General features: G+C 38.8%; 1 protein-coding gene across 1 annotated transcript; it reads left to right on the top strand.

Moving 5' to 3' along the window:
* Positions 14,812 to 15,402, top strand: LOC109234886 (RNA-directed DNA polymerase homolog). Its single transcript, XM_019400927.1, has one exon. It carries the CDS (start codon positions 14,812 to 14,814, stop codon positions 15,400 to 15,402), a length of 591 nt encoding a protein of 196 aa, XP_019256472.1.

The following is a 15,792-nucleotide window of genomic DNA, read 5'->3' as shown; positions in this document are numbered from 1 at the left end:
TCAGATGGCTCCGTATGAGGCATTATTTAGGAGGCAGTGTTCTCCGGTTGGTTGGTTTGTGCCTTGTGAGGCTAGTTTATTGGGCACAGATTTGGGTCAGATGCCTTAGAGAAGGTAAAGTTGATTCTAGAGAGGCTTCGCATATCTCAGTCCAGGCAGAAGAGTTATATTGATAGGAAGGTTCGCGATATGGTATTTATGAAAGGCGAGAAGTTTCTTCTTAGAGTTTCACCTATGAAGGGCGTGATGAGATTTAGAAGGAATGGCAAGTTGAGCCTCGATGCATTAGTCCATTTGAGGTTTCAGAGAGATTGCGTGAGGTGTTTTATGTTTCCATACTTCGGAAGTATCATGAAGATCGGTCATATGTGTTGGATTTTAGCTCCGTGCAGTTGGATGAGAATCTGGCTTATAAAGAAGAGCTGGTGGCCATTATTGATAGGCAGGTTCAGAAGCTGAGGTTGAAAGATATTGTATCAGTAAAGGTTTAGTGGAGAGGTCAACCGGCCAAGGAGGTGACTTGGGAGACCAAGCATGATATGCGGAGCATATATTCTCATATTTTTTGCACTTCAAATATGATTCTAATCCTCTTCAAGGAAAACGTTTGTTTAAAAGGGGAAGAATGTAACGACCTAACCGGTTATTTAGTGTGTTTTAGTACCTATTCCCCTAATTGATGTCTCTCATATGTGTGTTTGTTATGTGTGTTTGTTGTTTTTGTGATTTACAGGGTTGGTTAGCTAGCTTCGGGAAGGTTTGAGAGTGATTGGGGACATTAGTCTCATTTTGGAAGCTTAAGTAGCTAAGAGTTGATCAAGGTTTGATTTTTGAGTAGACGATCTAGGATTGGTGGTTTGATGGTTTCAATGGGTTCGTATAGTGATTTTGTACTTAGGCGTATGTTCAGATTTGAATTTTGAGGCTCCTAGGATGTTTTGGCTTTATTTGTCGAAAGTTGACAACTTGAAGATTTGGAGAGTTTCTAAGTTTTGACCGGGAGTTGACTTTGATGCAATCGAATTCGGATTGTTGCCGGAACTTGGAATAGGTTCATTTTTTCACTTTGAACTTATGTGCAAATTTTAGGTGTATTCCGGATTGATTAGGCATGAATAGGATGTTTGGTTTGAAGTTTGGAAGTTCTTGAACTCGAGAGAAGTTCGAATTGTGTTTTTATATTTGATTCGTTGATGTGATGTTACCGCATGTATTTGGAGTCTTTGGATAGGTCCGGGTATTGCTTACGAACTTGTTGATGTAATTGGACGGGGTCCCGGAAGGGCTCGGGTGTATTTTGGATGTGTTCCGAATCATTTTGGTGTTTTATGGCAGGTTTGGTTGGCGTGCCGCACATTCTAGATTTGGTGCACAGGTGCGACATCACACCTGTGAATGGAGAGGTGCAGATGCGGGCTTGATCTGGGAGAATGAGGACCGCTTCTGCGAAGGTTGGAGCGCAAAAGTGGAGATGGGTCACACCTACGGGTTTGCAGAAGTAGGGTTTAGCTCCACGGGTGCGAGGGGTCGACTGGTTTAGGAAACTCATAGATGAGAGGTTCTAACTGCAGATGCACCATCGTAGAAGCGACACTGAAGTCCTTATATGCGGAATCCCGGGTAGACTCTTGTATTTCGAGGGTTTAGCTCATTTCTGATTATTTTGAGTTTTGGATCTCGGCTAGAGGTGATGTTTGGAGAGATTTTCATCACTACTTTGTAGATAAGTAATTCTCTTTGGATTTGACTATTTATCTTGAATTCCCATGGATTTATGCACTTTAATCATGGAATTTTGGAGGGAAAATTGGGATTTTAGCCTATAACTTAACATAAAGGCTTTTTGGATTTGAAGTTCTATTTGGACTTGGTTTTGGAATCTAATCACATATTTAGACTCATACGGTTATGGCTAGTCTGGATCTACCCCTTAACTCGAGTTTTTTCCGTGTGAGCCCGGGTTGACTTTTATTGACCCTTTGGAAATTGAATAATGATTGAAGTTTTTTGTTTGGAATTGATTCTTATGGATTTTGTTTGACGTTATTGAGATAATTTTGGCTAGATTAGAGCTTGTTGGAAACGATTTCCAAGGGGAAGGCATTTTTCTAGTATTGATTTAGCCCGTTTGAGGTAAGTATCTTGCCTAATCTTGTGTGAGAGAGTACCCCTTAGGATGTGGATTTATGTGTCTAATTGGTACGTGTGAAAAGCGATGCATATACGAGGTGACGAGCGCATATATGGGTGCTATGTGTGATTTTGGCCGGATTGGATTTTAGGCTTCTAGTCTGCTTTATTCAAACTGTGTACTTCCTCTGATGCCTGTTTGATCATTTGTATGGTTACATAAACTACTTGAATCATGTTAATGTAACGACCCGTTCGGTTGTTTTGAGTATTGTAGCCCCGATTCCTTATTTGTTTCTTATTCTATGTTCGTTTGTTATTATGTGACTTGCCGGGGTGGTTGGTTTGGTTTCGGGGATGTTTCGAAATGAATTGGGACACTTAGTCCCAAGGTTGGAAGCCTAGGTTGAAAGAGCTGACCGAATGTTGATTTATATGTAAACAACTCCGGAATGGAGTTCTGATCGTTCTGATAGCTTCGTATGGTGATTTTGGACTTAGGAGTATGGCCGGATTTTTATTTGGAGGTCCATAGGTCGTTTTGGCTTAAATTGGAAAAAGTTGGAAAATTGAAGGTTTGAAAAGTTGAGAAGTTTGACCGAGAGTTGACTTTGTGGTTCCCCGACTTGGATTTTTGTTTCCGAAGTTAGAATAGGTCCGTTGTATCATTTATGACTTGTGTACAAAAATTTGAGGCCAATCGGAGTTGGCCAATCGACTAAGTTCGTATGAGGTTTTAGGATGGGTCGGTATGTTTGGATAGGGTCCCAGGGGCCTCGGGTGTGATTCGGATGGGAATCAGATTGAATTTTGGACTTGTGAAATTGCTTGTGTGATCAGTTCTGGCGTCACCGCACCTGTGTGAAATTGGAGGCAGGTGCAACTCTGAGTGAAGTTGGGGAGGTGTGTAGGCTCGAGGAAGTTTCCGCACCTGCGAGCTCGCAGATGTGGGAGGATGGTCACAGAAGCGGAAGAGGGACTGGATAGTAGGTCAGCATAAGCGGATAGTTGTGCGCAGAAGCGCATCTGCAGGTGCGGTTGGTTGGCCTTTAAGTGACTTCCGCAGATGCGGATTTTTGACCGCATAAGCGGTGATATTGTTCGTAGAAGCAAAAATGCTAGACAGAGTTATAAGAATGGGGTTAGAGTATTTACCTTATTTTTGGACTTTGGGAGCTCAGATTGAGGCGATTTTTGGAAGGGTTTTCACTTAGATTGAAGAGGTAAGTGATTTTTGATCACTTTTGTCCATGTATTTGAATACCGATTGATTATTTCACCTATTCATTATGAATCTAAGTTAAAATTTGTGGGGTTTTGACCCATGGGTTGGAGAGTAAGATTTGAGGTTTTGAGGGTCGATTTGTAGTCGGAATTGGATGATTTTGGTATGGTTGTACTCGTTATTAAATGGGTGTTCGGATTTCGTGAATTTTATCTAGTTTCGAGGCGTGGGTGCGGGGTTGAGTTTTTGAATTTGGTTAAAGAACTTAGCTTTATCATATGGAATCGATTCCTATAGCTTGTATTGATTGTATTATGTTATTTGTGACTAGATTCGAGTCGTTCGAAGGTCGATTCACGAGGCAAGGGCTTGTTTGAGTTGTGATTTGTGCGGTTTGAGGTAAGTAACACTTCTGAACTTGGTATTGAGGGTAGGAATCCCTGAAATACATGTTATGTGGTTGGTGATGGGGTGACACAGATGCTAGGTGACAGGCGTGTGGGCGTGCGTCATGGTAATTATGGCTCAGATGATTTCGTGGTACTGTGTAGTTATCTAGTCTTATTTCTATCCATGTAATTCCTACGTGCTAAAATAATTGAGCTGTGATCCATGTTAGAAATCATGTTAGGGTTATGTGCTTATTCTATTAGGACCCATTGCGGTCATTTTTGCTGTTGAGTTATTTGCTTAAATTGCAATTACGCACTTAGTCACATTCATCATTTGCATATCATTTCCACAATTTGCATATCGTATCATAGCATTTGGGATTTATGATTGTTGCTGTGGGGACTCGAGGTAGAGCTACACCCTGATCGCAGTCCCTGGCGTCTCCTTCTATCACTTTCATATTGTATTTGATTCAGACAGTGTATAGTATAGTCAGACTTGCAATCAGATGTTATAGCTCATGACTCAGTGTTACTAGTTTTTGGGGGATTATTGTATTGGTTATTAATAGAGCTCATGACTCAGTGTTACTAGTTTTTAGGGGATCGTTGTATTGGTTATTAATTATCTTATGCTATTAGACTTTTTAGACTCCTTTATTTCTATATTATTCGTTGTATTTCTTCTTTCCTTGCTTTCCTCTTCTTCTTCTTGACCTTCCTGATCCGAGGGTCTATTGGAAACAACCTCTCTACCTACATTAGGTAGGGGTAAGGTCTGCGTACAGACTACCCTCCCCAGACCCCACCTGTTGGGATCAAACTGGTTTTGTTACTGTTGTTGTTGTTGTTATTTCTATATTATTTTTGTTCTTTTGCTATTTTTTTATGTTTGGATTACCTATCAAGTGATTTAGGCGCCATCACGACTAGTGGGTTTTTTGGATCATGGCATTTTCTGCGCAAAAGGAGCGCTATTTTTGCACAGTTTCCTATCCCCATAAATAATCCATTAAGACCTACCTTCATTTCTATATTTATATTATATTAAAAGCACAAAGGCCCTTAGCGAAATATCATTCACCATTTTTACTCTTTAAAAATAGAGTTCACAATGGACAAAATAATCATTTAGTTATTTTTAATATTTAGTAATAATTATTAAAATAATTTCCTGATATTTAGGAATAGTCATTTAATTAGTTTCCTAATATGTGGTGCTTTAATTTGTCGACTATAATTCCTTCAAAATGCTTAAGAAGGAAACTTATCTACTTTGACTATGACAATTTTTTCCTGAAAACCTTACTGATTATTAAAAAAACTAAAAAAAAGAACTTCTGAAAACTTTCCTCTTTCTTATAGCTAAACATTGCAAAGGAGTATTCTAAAAATTTTATTATTAATTTTATATTACACCCCGTACTTTTCCCCACATATAAAATTAAATCTTGATAAGTTTGGCTTCTATTGCGTCCAGTCGAGCGATGACACGTAGGAGGGCACAAAGGGATTAAGAGTAATTATTAGACTTGCGCCAGCTGTCCTACCGGGTGCAATGACCGGGACGGGGCAACCCTTACATGTGAATGAGTGTAATTTCCTAGACTTGGTATAAAAAGGGCAGGGTAGCTCTATTCTCTTTCATTCTGGAAAGTATCACCCACTTTAGTTCACCCAAAATATTCTTAAATTCTCCTTGAATAATTCCTAAGTGTCCTAAGGAAAACCTAGCAGAAATTAGCGTGAAGAAGTTTGAATCATTATTGTAATATCTGTTATCTTGATTTTTGGAAACTCATTGGAGGCACAGTTAATCACCACGAAGGCGAAATAATTCAGAAAATATAGCTAGTTCTTCAAAAAGGTATGTGAGACAACTTTCTTTCTTGGCATGATTTGGTGTGCGCGTCTCTTTGTCTAAAAGGATTTTTGTGTTGTAAGATTGGTTTGTTCTAAGTCATTCTCAGTAAAGTTGTTTCTCTTCTCATACATTCTTACCGGTAACATTTCTATCAAGTTTGAAGTGTTTCTAGATAATGTCCCGAAGTCGAAAAAAACGCTTCATCCTGAGTTTAATTTTAGCATCTCTTAAAATTATCTTGTACTTATATAGATGAATCTATTTTACTTTATCAAGCAACGCTATAGATGATCGGGTACGAAAACTATTGTGCAACCACTGATCAGTTGGGTATGATAAGACATGACATGAGATATTATCGAGCCCTTGTGTGGTCGGGTACGATGATGTATGATGTGAGGTTCCTGTTAAGGCCGGGTACAGTCGAGAGCTCCTGAGTCTGGGTACAACCCTGTCCTCTATGAGTTCGGGTATGGAGTTATGTGATATGAAATATTACTAAGTCCTTTGAGACCAAGTACGCCGGGTTCTTTTGAGACCTGGTGCAACCGAGATCTTGTGAGGCCGGGTACGATATGATGCAACTTAATATTATATGCCCCGAAGAGCGGCTGAATGGTACTGTATTATAATTAATGCATGGCCCCAATAATGGCTTGATTTTTTTTACAAAAGATACATACATTCATGATTCATGGTTATAGCAGTGCACGCCCCCGGTGGCTTGTCTTTGGTATTCAAATTAAACTTGTGTACTTCTATCTCTTATGATATGCCTTTGGTTTACTACGTTATCTGTCTTACATACTCAGTACATCTTCCACACTGATGCGCCTTTCTTTAGGCACTATGTTCATGCCCACAAGTACATATAGACCCGATGACGTCCCTCTCCAATAGGGTATTCGTTTCAGCCATTGGTTATTGCACTCCATATTTCCGGAGTGGCTGTTCAGCTGTCAATAGGTATCGAAGTGTATGTTCCAGTTATTTTGGGGTATGGTAGGGCCCTGTCCCGACCAAGTTTTACATATATGTATAGCTTCCCCGTACTCTTAGAGGCTTGCAGACTAGTGTTCGGATGTATTTAAGGGTTGGTTATAACTTTGTTGGTAATAGTTGTGAAGTTGTTTAAAATGTTAATGTTTCTTTTGCAGTCAGTTGTGTACATTCTAAATTTTGGTATTACACATAGAAGCCTTGTTGCCCCAGAATGCATGTAAAAGGGGTCTAAGTATAAACGTTGGTTCGCACGGGTCTTCGGGCATCGTGTGCCGGTCGTACCTCCCAAGGCTAGGGTGTGACAAACTTGATATCAGAGCATGTTTGTCCTAGGGAGTCTACAAGCCATATGTAGTAGAGTCTTGTTTATGGGTATGTTGTGCACCATACTTATAAACAGGAGGCTACGGAATATCTAGGGTGAATACCTTTCTTTTTTATCTAGATCATGAGATAGATCGGAGTTGTAAGTGTCAACGTCTAACCTCTATTTTGTTTATATTTATTACAATGCCTACCACGAGATGTCATGAAGTTGTTCAGAGATTGGGTGAAGAGGTAGGAGAGGTACCAGTCAGGTACCACCTGCCCACATGGATCAACGAGAAATTCAGAATGAGGTTGATACACAGGTTTCAGGAACAACACCAATAACCCCGGAATGGCAAAGAGAAACTAATGTGACTCTGATTCCTTCCCTGGTCATTCCTGAACAGGATCTAGATTTGAGGAGTGTTGTGCAGTTGTTACTCGATTAGTAGCCTCTCAATCCCAACATCAGGCCCCTGCCACCTCAGATAGATCAGTCAGTACGAGAGTTCGAGATTTCATAAATTTGGACCCTCGGTATTCACAAGAACAGATCCAAGAAAAGATCCCTAGAATTTTCTAGATCAGATGCGACGGACTTTACGAGTTATGCACACCACTGACACGGAGTCTGTGGAGCTTGCCTCATATAAATTGAGGGATATTGTTGTGACTTGGTATGAAGCTTGGGAACAATCTAGGGAACCTCTTGCTCCACCAGTAGGATGGAGGGAGTTTTCTGAGGCATTTCTGTAGCAGTATTTGCCTATGGAACTCTGCCAAGCTAATAGATTCTTATGTTTGGAACAGAGTAACATGAGTGTTTGGGAGTATAGCATGCAATTTAACTCCTTTGCCAAGTATGACCCTTAGGTTGTGGCAGAAATGAGTGATAGAGTACATCGATTTGTGGGTGGTTTGGGACTACATTTGATTATTGACATACCACTTCTACTCTGAGTCCGAGTATGGATATTGCTCATATTTAAGTTTATATGCAGAACTTGGAAGATTGCAAGATACAACAACGTGCCCCTCGAGAGCATGGTCGGGGCCAACATAATAGAGCCCAATCTGCATGTGACATGGGAGAGTCTCGAGGTGAGTTACGACCTCCGTTATCCCGGTACCCATCTTATCCGGTGGCTCATGAAATGTCACAGTCCTAAGGCCAGCGTCGTGATCAAATCACTCCTTACGGTCAGGGTCAGAATCCCCGATGACAGAGCTCACAATATAGTAGAGACCCTAGTAGGATGAGTCCCGTGGCGCCACATTGCGGCCGATATGGTAGGAATCATTATGGCATATACCGCCAGGGTTCAGATTTATGCTATTCCCGTGTGCAGCCCAGTCACATTATGCGCTATTGCCTAGCAAGAAATGTGGGTAATAGGATACCGCCAACGGGATTGGAATCAACTTCATCATCATCAACACACCCTTATGAGCAAGGCATTCAACCATTGGTAGGAAGAGGTAGAGGCAGAGGTGAAGCGTCTAACTCGTGTGGCAACAAAACCCTATCTATGTATCATCAGGATGATAGAACTTAGAATCATCACTGGATGTGGTTACAGGTATATTATCCGTGTTCTACATAAATATGTATGCTTTGGTAGATCTAGGTTCATTTTTGTCGTACATTTCTCTGCTTATTGCTAGTAAATATCATAAGGAGCCCAAATTGTTACATCATCCGTTTGAAGTGTCCACACCCGTAGGTGAGTCTGTGATAGTTAAATAAGTATATTGAGGTTGTGATGTGATGATTCATGATAATCATACCTTAGCTGATTTGAATGAATTAGAAATGATGAAATTTGATGTCATTAAAGGGATGGATTGATTGGCTTCGTGCTATTCATACATGGATTGTGGGATGAAAGTTGTTCACTTTTAATTTTCCAGCAGAACACGTTATTGAATGGAAGGGTGATGTTGCAGACCTAAGAGGGAAGGTTATTTCTTACCTTAAAGCTCGAAAGATGTTCTCGAAGGGGTCTATTTATCATCTGGTGCGAGTACAGTGTGCGGAGGCAAAGCCTCCCACCTTCGATCGGTTCCAGTTATTAGTGAATTTCCTAATGTATTTATTGATAAGCTCCTGGGTGTCCCTCCCGAGAGAGAGATCGAGTTTGTTACTGATGTGCCACTTGATACGCAACCGAATCTATTCCTCCGTACAAAATGTCTCATTCTGAGTTGAAGGAATTGAAAGCTCAATTGAAGGATCTTTTGGATAAAAGCTTTATCCGACCTAGTGCTTCCCTGTGGGGAGCCCTAGTGCTATTCACTACAAGAAAAAATCTTATTAGGGACCAGCATTTAGCGACAAGTTTTAAATATGATCCCTAAAAGTATACTTTTAGGAATGAGAATTTTTATTGGTCTTTAATATGCAATTTTATACGACCAGTCTTATTTTGATTTGTACAAAAATTAATATCTGGTCTCTAACATTGGATTTTAGCGGGATAGGGGGTGGGAACTGACGAAAACTAAAAGTAAAAAAAGAAAATTAATCACAGTATCCCTCCAAATTTTCTTTTCACCCTAAAATCTCTCAAATACACATCCTAAAATCCCTAGAGAAGCGGCGGCTAATCTATCGATCCTCCAAAATTTAGAAGGTAAAATTCGACCGTACCTAAAATCCCTAGAGACGGCGAAGCTAATATGTAGAAGGTTACAAAGAATTAAACTCAGAAAGGTTGCAAAGAGGAGACGACGAAGCTCAAAATCCCTAAAAACAGCGCTAACTTCTTCAAAATTCAGAAGGTGAAAAAACTCAGATATGTTGCATAGAGCGAGGCGCCACTTCGTCCTCATCGTTGAGAGCTCCGTTCAGAACGTACTCTGTTTAATTTCTTCTTTGGAGGCCTTAATCCAAAGTACTTTACACAAATTATACTATTAGATTATCCGCCCAAACAAGAGTAAGTTTAATTTCTTTCTCTTTGATCTGTTCTGTTTCTTTAAATATCTTCTTTGTGCTTTTTCCCCCAATTGAATCAGAAATCTATTTTGTTTATTTGATTTTGTTTAATTTACTTATTTACTAATTGTTTTAGTTCGATGGGTGGAAAGATCCTTCTGTTCTGTTTATTTGTTCTGTTATGTTTCTTAAAATTTCTTCTTTGAGTTTTTTCCCCCATTGAATCAGAAATCGTTTTCTTTTGTTGAACCTTTTTGTCGTGCTTTTGCTCAGTTAGTCTTTTCATAGCAAGAAAGTACAAACGTGTCACAATCATATCTTCATATAAGTGGAGAATATAGGAATTCGCTAGTTAGAATGTTGACTTTTATGGAAATTTGTTTGCTTGAATTCTGAGAAAATTAAGTTTGGCCTATTCGAGAAATCTTTGTCCAGTTGAAGAACAAAGAAACATTATCGTGGACAAGACTCCAAGTTTAGTCTAAATCCTTACTGGTGTGGATGTAGTAGCTGAGTGTCTCCCAGTCATGGCTTCTAGTTTTGTGACCCCACACTGTGAAGATGATGTCCAGTATCCCAAAGAGAAGCAGGGTAGCTGGCACGGTTTGAATCTACATATTGTCTGTTCTGCTGAAGTAGCTACAACTGGTGCACCAGTTGTTGATGTTGTTGCTGCTGCTAGTGCACCAGGAGTGACTTTTCTGACTGACCACTAGCGATGCTGACTGACTTTTCTGCTGGTTTTTAGTTCACTTTAGAGATAACCATTTCCCTTATATAGATACAGTACATACATAGTTTTTCAAACAGTATTTCTAAAGTATATTTACCTGGGGGTATAGTAGAAAATTTGGTAGTCTAGACAGAAATTCAATTGTGACAACTTGGTATGGATTGTTATGTTTCCAAGAAATGTACAATCTGCACACTTGTAAGTGTAGGGTAAGGTTGATGTGTGTAATCTTATAGTATAGTTTCAGCTCTTTTCACCTAAAAGTGAGGTGATTTATGTTTTAAGTGTATTCTGTTCACGTGGAGTAGCAGCAGCCTTTACGTGCCTTACTGACTTGGTCCGTCTTTTGAACATGCATTCATGCAATCTACCAGAACGTGTAGGAAAAATAGACGAATTGGGAAGGAATCTTTATCTATAGACTATAGGTGATGGCAGCTGCGTACTCACCAACGTTTAAAAATCTGACCTATTCATTAATTTTCTTGACTTAACAAGTTAAGTGTCGTTGGAATTTTTCAGATATAGGCAAACAATGTTAAGTAAAGTCTAATTGAGTAGCAGTGATTAGAAGGTGAGCTTAATTTCTGATATTAAGGTTTAAATTTTGGTCTTGTTAATAATGATGGTTCACAAGGCACGAATGTTGTCAAATAATAAGCTACCTTGTTGCTTTCTCTGTAGCAATGTACAAAAAACAGAATGTCCAAGTACCTGGAGTCTATTATTTTTATATTGGATATCAATCTATGTTTGATGTATTGCAGGATAAATTTGAGAGTGTTGACATGGATATCCATCGCGATCATATTTTAGGATGGATGAAAGAGTTATGGAACAAATGGAGAGGACAATTGCATGCAAAATATGTGAAGGGCAAGCCAATCCAAGAGGCTCTTAAGAATGTGCCCAAGGGGGTAGACAAAAAACAATGGGAGTAGTTGGTAAAGGAACATTTTTCTACAGAAAGTTTTCAGGTTTGACATAATAACTAATTATGTAATTTTATTTTATACCGTGATCTTTTAACTGATAATTTATTTATAGCATTTGAATTTAATGTTGTCACTCAAATATAGGCGAGAAGTAACAGGAATGCAGCAAATAAAACTAAGTTGAAGATGCTTCATCACATTGGTAGCGAGCCCAATTAGAGAGATTATTTATCAAAAGGTGTTTTCATCAAATCTATTTTTGCTTAATATTGACGAGATGTTATTTGACATATTTACTTTTATGTAAAGGGCGGAAAAGATGGCAAACCACCAGATTTGGCAACTATTTTTTTCGAGACTCGCAAGAAAAATAACACACTTGTTGATCCTGAAACAATCGAGAAACATGTGCGTTTGGTTAATTGAACATGTTCTTTACCTTTAGTTATTATTGGACCTGACAAAAATTTCTCTATATACTTTATAGGCTCAAATCCAGGAATTGGTGCAGTCTGAACTGTCACTTCCTAACATAGAGATTGTAGAAAAATGCTTTGGACCTCAAAGTCGTAGTCATGTATTTGGCTTTGGGGGTGGATTAAAGGCGAAAGATTTGAAAGGTGGAACTGCCTCAAAAACTGAATTATTGGCTAAGATACGTTCAACTGAAGATGAAAACCAATCTTTGAAGGATCGTCTGTCTAACTTGGAAAATGAGATGAGAGAGCTGAGGCAAGCAAAAGAATTAGTATTAGCGCAACAAACTAATTTCCAGCCTCCCGTTCAAGAGAACGACTATTCGGATCCTTGATGATACCAAGTGAGTAACAACTTACCTGAAACCTCAATTTATTTTGTTGATTTAAGTGTGTGTTATTATATATCATTTGCGGAATTTATTCTTCTGTTGATTACGAATTTGCTGGTTGAGGAATTTATTAAAATCTGGTAACAGAATAATTGCAGAAGATAAAATGAAATAACTATGTTGAGGCAAAAAAGAGAGAAAAGCAGCAATACTGAAATTCTTTTTCTTGATATAGTCAAACCTAGTTATAAGATCCTAGCTTGACCTTACACAAGAGTTGCTTGACCTTGACACAATCTCAATTTGCTAAAATATTAGCTAACTTGTATTGGAATGTCACTTCCCAGTTCTGTAAATGGGAATGACTCATAACAAAGTATATAAGTTGAAGGTGTAGTTTCTATTCTACACAAACAAGGATGTCTTTTAGATTTTTCTCATTTCTGCATTATTCAAATCTAATGATGAGGCAAGAAACATTGCTTTTGCTCATTCAATTGCAGAGCTTCTTTGACTAAGCATTCAACAGCTTAATTTTCAAAGAATATAACAGTAGTCACTTCTTTAGTGCATGTCACATAGAAGGGGCTATGGACCTAAGGATATAACATGTCTAGCTGCAGCCAAGGTGCCTCAAAAATTGGCTTGTGAGAGGAACTCAATCTGGAAGACTTGCAACATGTGAGTCTTGCTAATGTAAGCCATATCCCTTAGGTTAATATTTGAAGAATTTCACAAGGGGATTACTTTGAAGCCGTAGTGATTTTCCGGCATTGAATACCATGAATTTTTGCCAAGGCTCTTTTTTAAGCAATACCTAGCAGATTCTGAGTTTAGTGGGCAAAGTTACCCAGTACTTGTGCTAGTAGGAGGTAGCAGGTACCTAGTGGAATAGTTGACGTTGCCCCGGACACCGCCTTCATAAGACAAGGCTCTCCTAGAAGCAGCAATTGCTTGTTGGAGATCTTCCTAGAACTCTTACCATTTACGTGTCAAATATCCAAAAAATCTGTTACTATTTACTTTTAACTTTAAAGCTCTCACAAATACTAGTTTGTCCAACCCTTGGTGAAACCAAGTAATCGGCATGTTATCCATGTTAGGACTATGACGAGATTCGAGGAGACAAAAGTGATGCGAGCTAAACAATAAACAATCTGCTCTTAGTGTATATTTAAGAGTGAATCACCCATACTAGATTAAAGAAAGGAATGTCTTGGCCACTCACTGTAGGATGGAATGACCTGAGGATCTTCCAAATGCCTAATCTAGTTCACTGCCTCTTGCTACTTCATTACCTGGTTAAAATTTCACAAGCAGAAATCAACAATTAGCAGAAGCTAAGATTTGTTTCTTCTTTTGGTTGTGTTGGTTTGGGGCGGGGAGGGTCTATTGGAAACAACCTCTATATCTTTATAATATAGGGGTAAGCTCTGCTCCCATATGCCTACTTGCCTTACTGCTACTTGAGAGAATTGCATTCAGTCATTCTTGTTCTTGTATGCTTAATCTTTTCTCTTTAATTTAGTAGTGCCGAGCTGGAATTTTTAGCCTTTAGGTTCTCAAGCTTGCTTTTTGCATACACCTACTATACTTACTGTTCTTTTTGTCAATTCCCATACCTACTGTGATAACATTCCGTCTACATTGTTATATATAGTTTTTCTAACTCAAGTTTCTTATTTCTTCTACAGGTTTTGGATATTGAAGTTTACTAGAAGCAGATTTTTGACGACATACAGATTAGCCATCATTTTGCTGGGAATTTCAAGAAAATTTTACATTACAATCGAGAGATATTAGTGATATGTAATTTTTTGCTAAATGTTTATGAACACTATTGTGACTAGCTTACATCATTGATGTACGGTGCAACTAACTGATGTTGAGTATTTTTGGTATTATTTTATGAAAGCTAACATTATCTATATATTAATATTCCCGATTTCTGGTTGCAAATTGAATGTGATTTAGGGACTTGTAACTTGTTTCTTTAGGGACTAGATTGTTAGTCCTTAAATCCTTTTTAGGAGTAGAAAATTTAATTTCTAAATATATATGTAGCTTTGTAGCGCTGACCTGTTAGACATTAGGGACCGACTTTAAGTTTCTCCGAAAAGATATAACGACTAGCTTCTAACTGGTCGTGAAACGTTTTAACGACGACATTAAAACTAGTCGCGAAAATAGTTTAAGGACCAGGAATTTAGTCGCTAAAACATACAAATAGGCACCAGAATTATGGTCCTTAAAAACCTTTTAGGGCTAGTTCTAATCTGGTCGCGAAACAGATTTAGCGACCGGTACTGTATCTCGTTCTTAATGACCTTTAGCGGCGGAAGCTATAAGGACCAGGTTATCTGGTCGTTATTAACCATTTGGGACCAATTTCTTACTTTTAGGGACCATTTTTCCCTCCGCTGTTGAGCATTTTTCTTGTAGTGATTGTTTTGAGAGAAAGATGGTTCGTTGAGAATGTGCATTGATTATCGACATCTGAATAAGATAACTATTAAGAACAAGTATTTGCTCCTAGGGATTGACAATTTGTTTGATCAATTGCAAGGCACTAAGTATTTTTTGAAGATTGATCTCAGATCTGGGTATCATCAGTTAAGAATCAAGGGACAAGGTGTCCCGAAGACAGCCTTTCAGACTAGATATGGCTATTACGAATTTCTCATTATGTCTTTTAGCCTAACCAACGCACCAACGACTTTTACGGATATGATGAATCGATTGCTTAAGACATTTTTGGATATCTTTGTGATTATGTTCATAGATGATATTTTGGTGTATTTGCGATCAGAAGAGGAGCACATAGACCATTTGCAAAAGGTTTTATGCACGCTCCGGGATCACAAGTTGTACACCATGTTTTCCAAGTACGAGTTCTGGCCGAACTCAATGACTTTTCTTGGGCATATAGTATTGGGTGAAGGTCTCAAAGTTGATAGTCAAATAGTTGAAGCAGTTAAGAATTGGCCAAGGCCCATAACTTCTACAGAGGTACGCAACTTTCTGGGCCTAGCTGGTTACTACCGAAGGTTTGTGGAGAATCCATAGCTGCTCCATTGACGTAGTTGACACATAAGGCAACTAAATTCCAGTGGACCGACACTTGTGAAAAAACCTTCCAAAAGTTAACGGACAAGCTAGCATTGGCACCAGTTCTAACTCTTCCTGAAGGACCTGAGGGGTATTTTATATATTGTGATGCCTCTAGAGTGGGATTGGCCAGTGTTCTGATGCAACATGGAAGGGTTATTGCATATATTTCAAGGAAACTAAGAAAACATGAGCAAAATTACCCGACCCTCAATCTAGAATTGGCAACTGTCATCTTTGCTCTAAAAATATGGTGTCATTATTTGTACGGGGTTCATGTTGACATATTTACAGATCATAAGAGCTTTCAATACATATTCAAGCAAAAAGAGTTGAATTTGAGACAAC

The sequence above is a fragment of the Nicotiana attenuata genome, chromosome 11, assembly GCF_001879085.1.
Source record: "Nicotiana attenuata strain UT chromosome 11, NIATTr2, whole genome shotgun sequence".
In the NCBI taxonomy this organism is placed as follows: Eukaryota; Viridiplantae; Streptophyta; class Magnoliopsida; order Solanales; family Solanaceae; genus Nicotiana; species Nicotiana attenuata.
The sequence above is the reverse complement of the archived record's forward strand: the minus strand, read 5'-3'. Positions and strand labels throughout refer to the sequence as shown.

Excerpts from the sequence above, each read along its gene's own strand:
- LOC109234886 (XM_019400927.1), top strand. The coding sequence starts at position 14,812 with ATGTGCATTGATTATCGACATCTGAATAAGATAACTATTAAGAACAAG.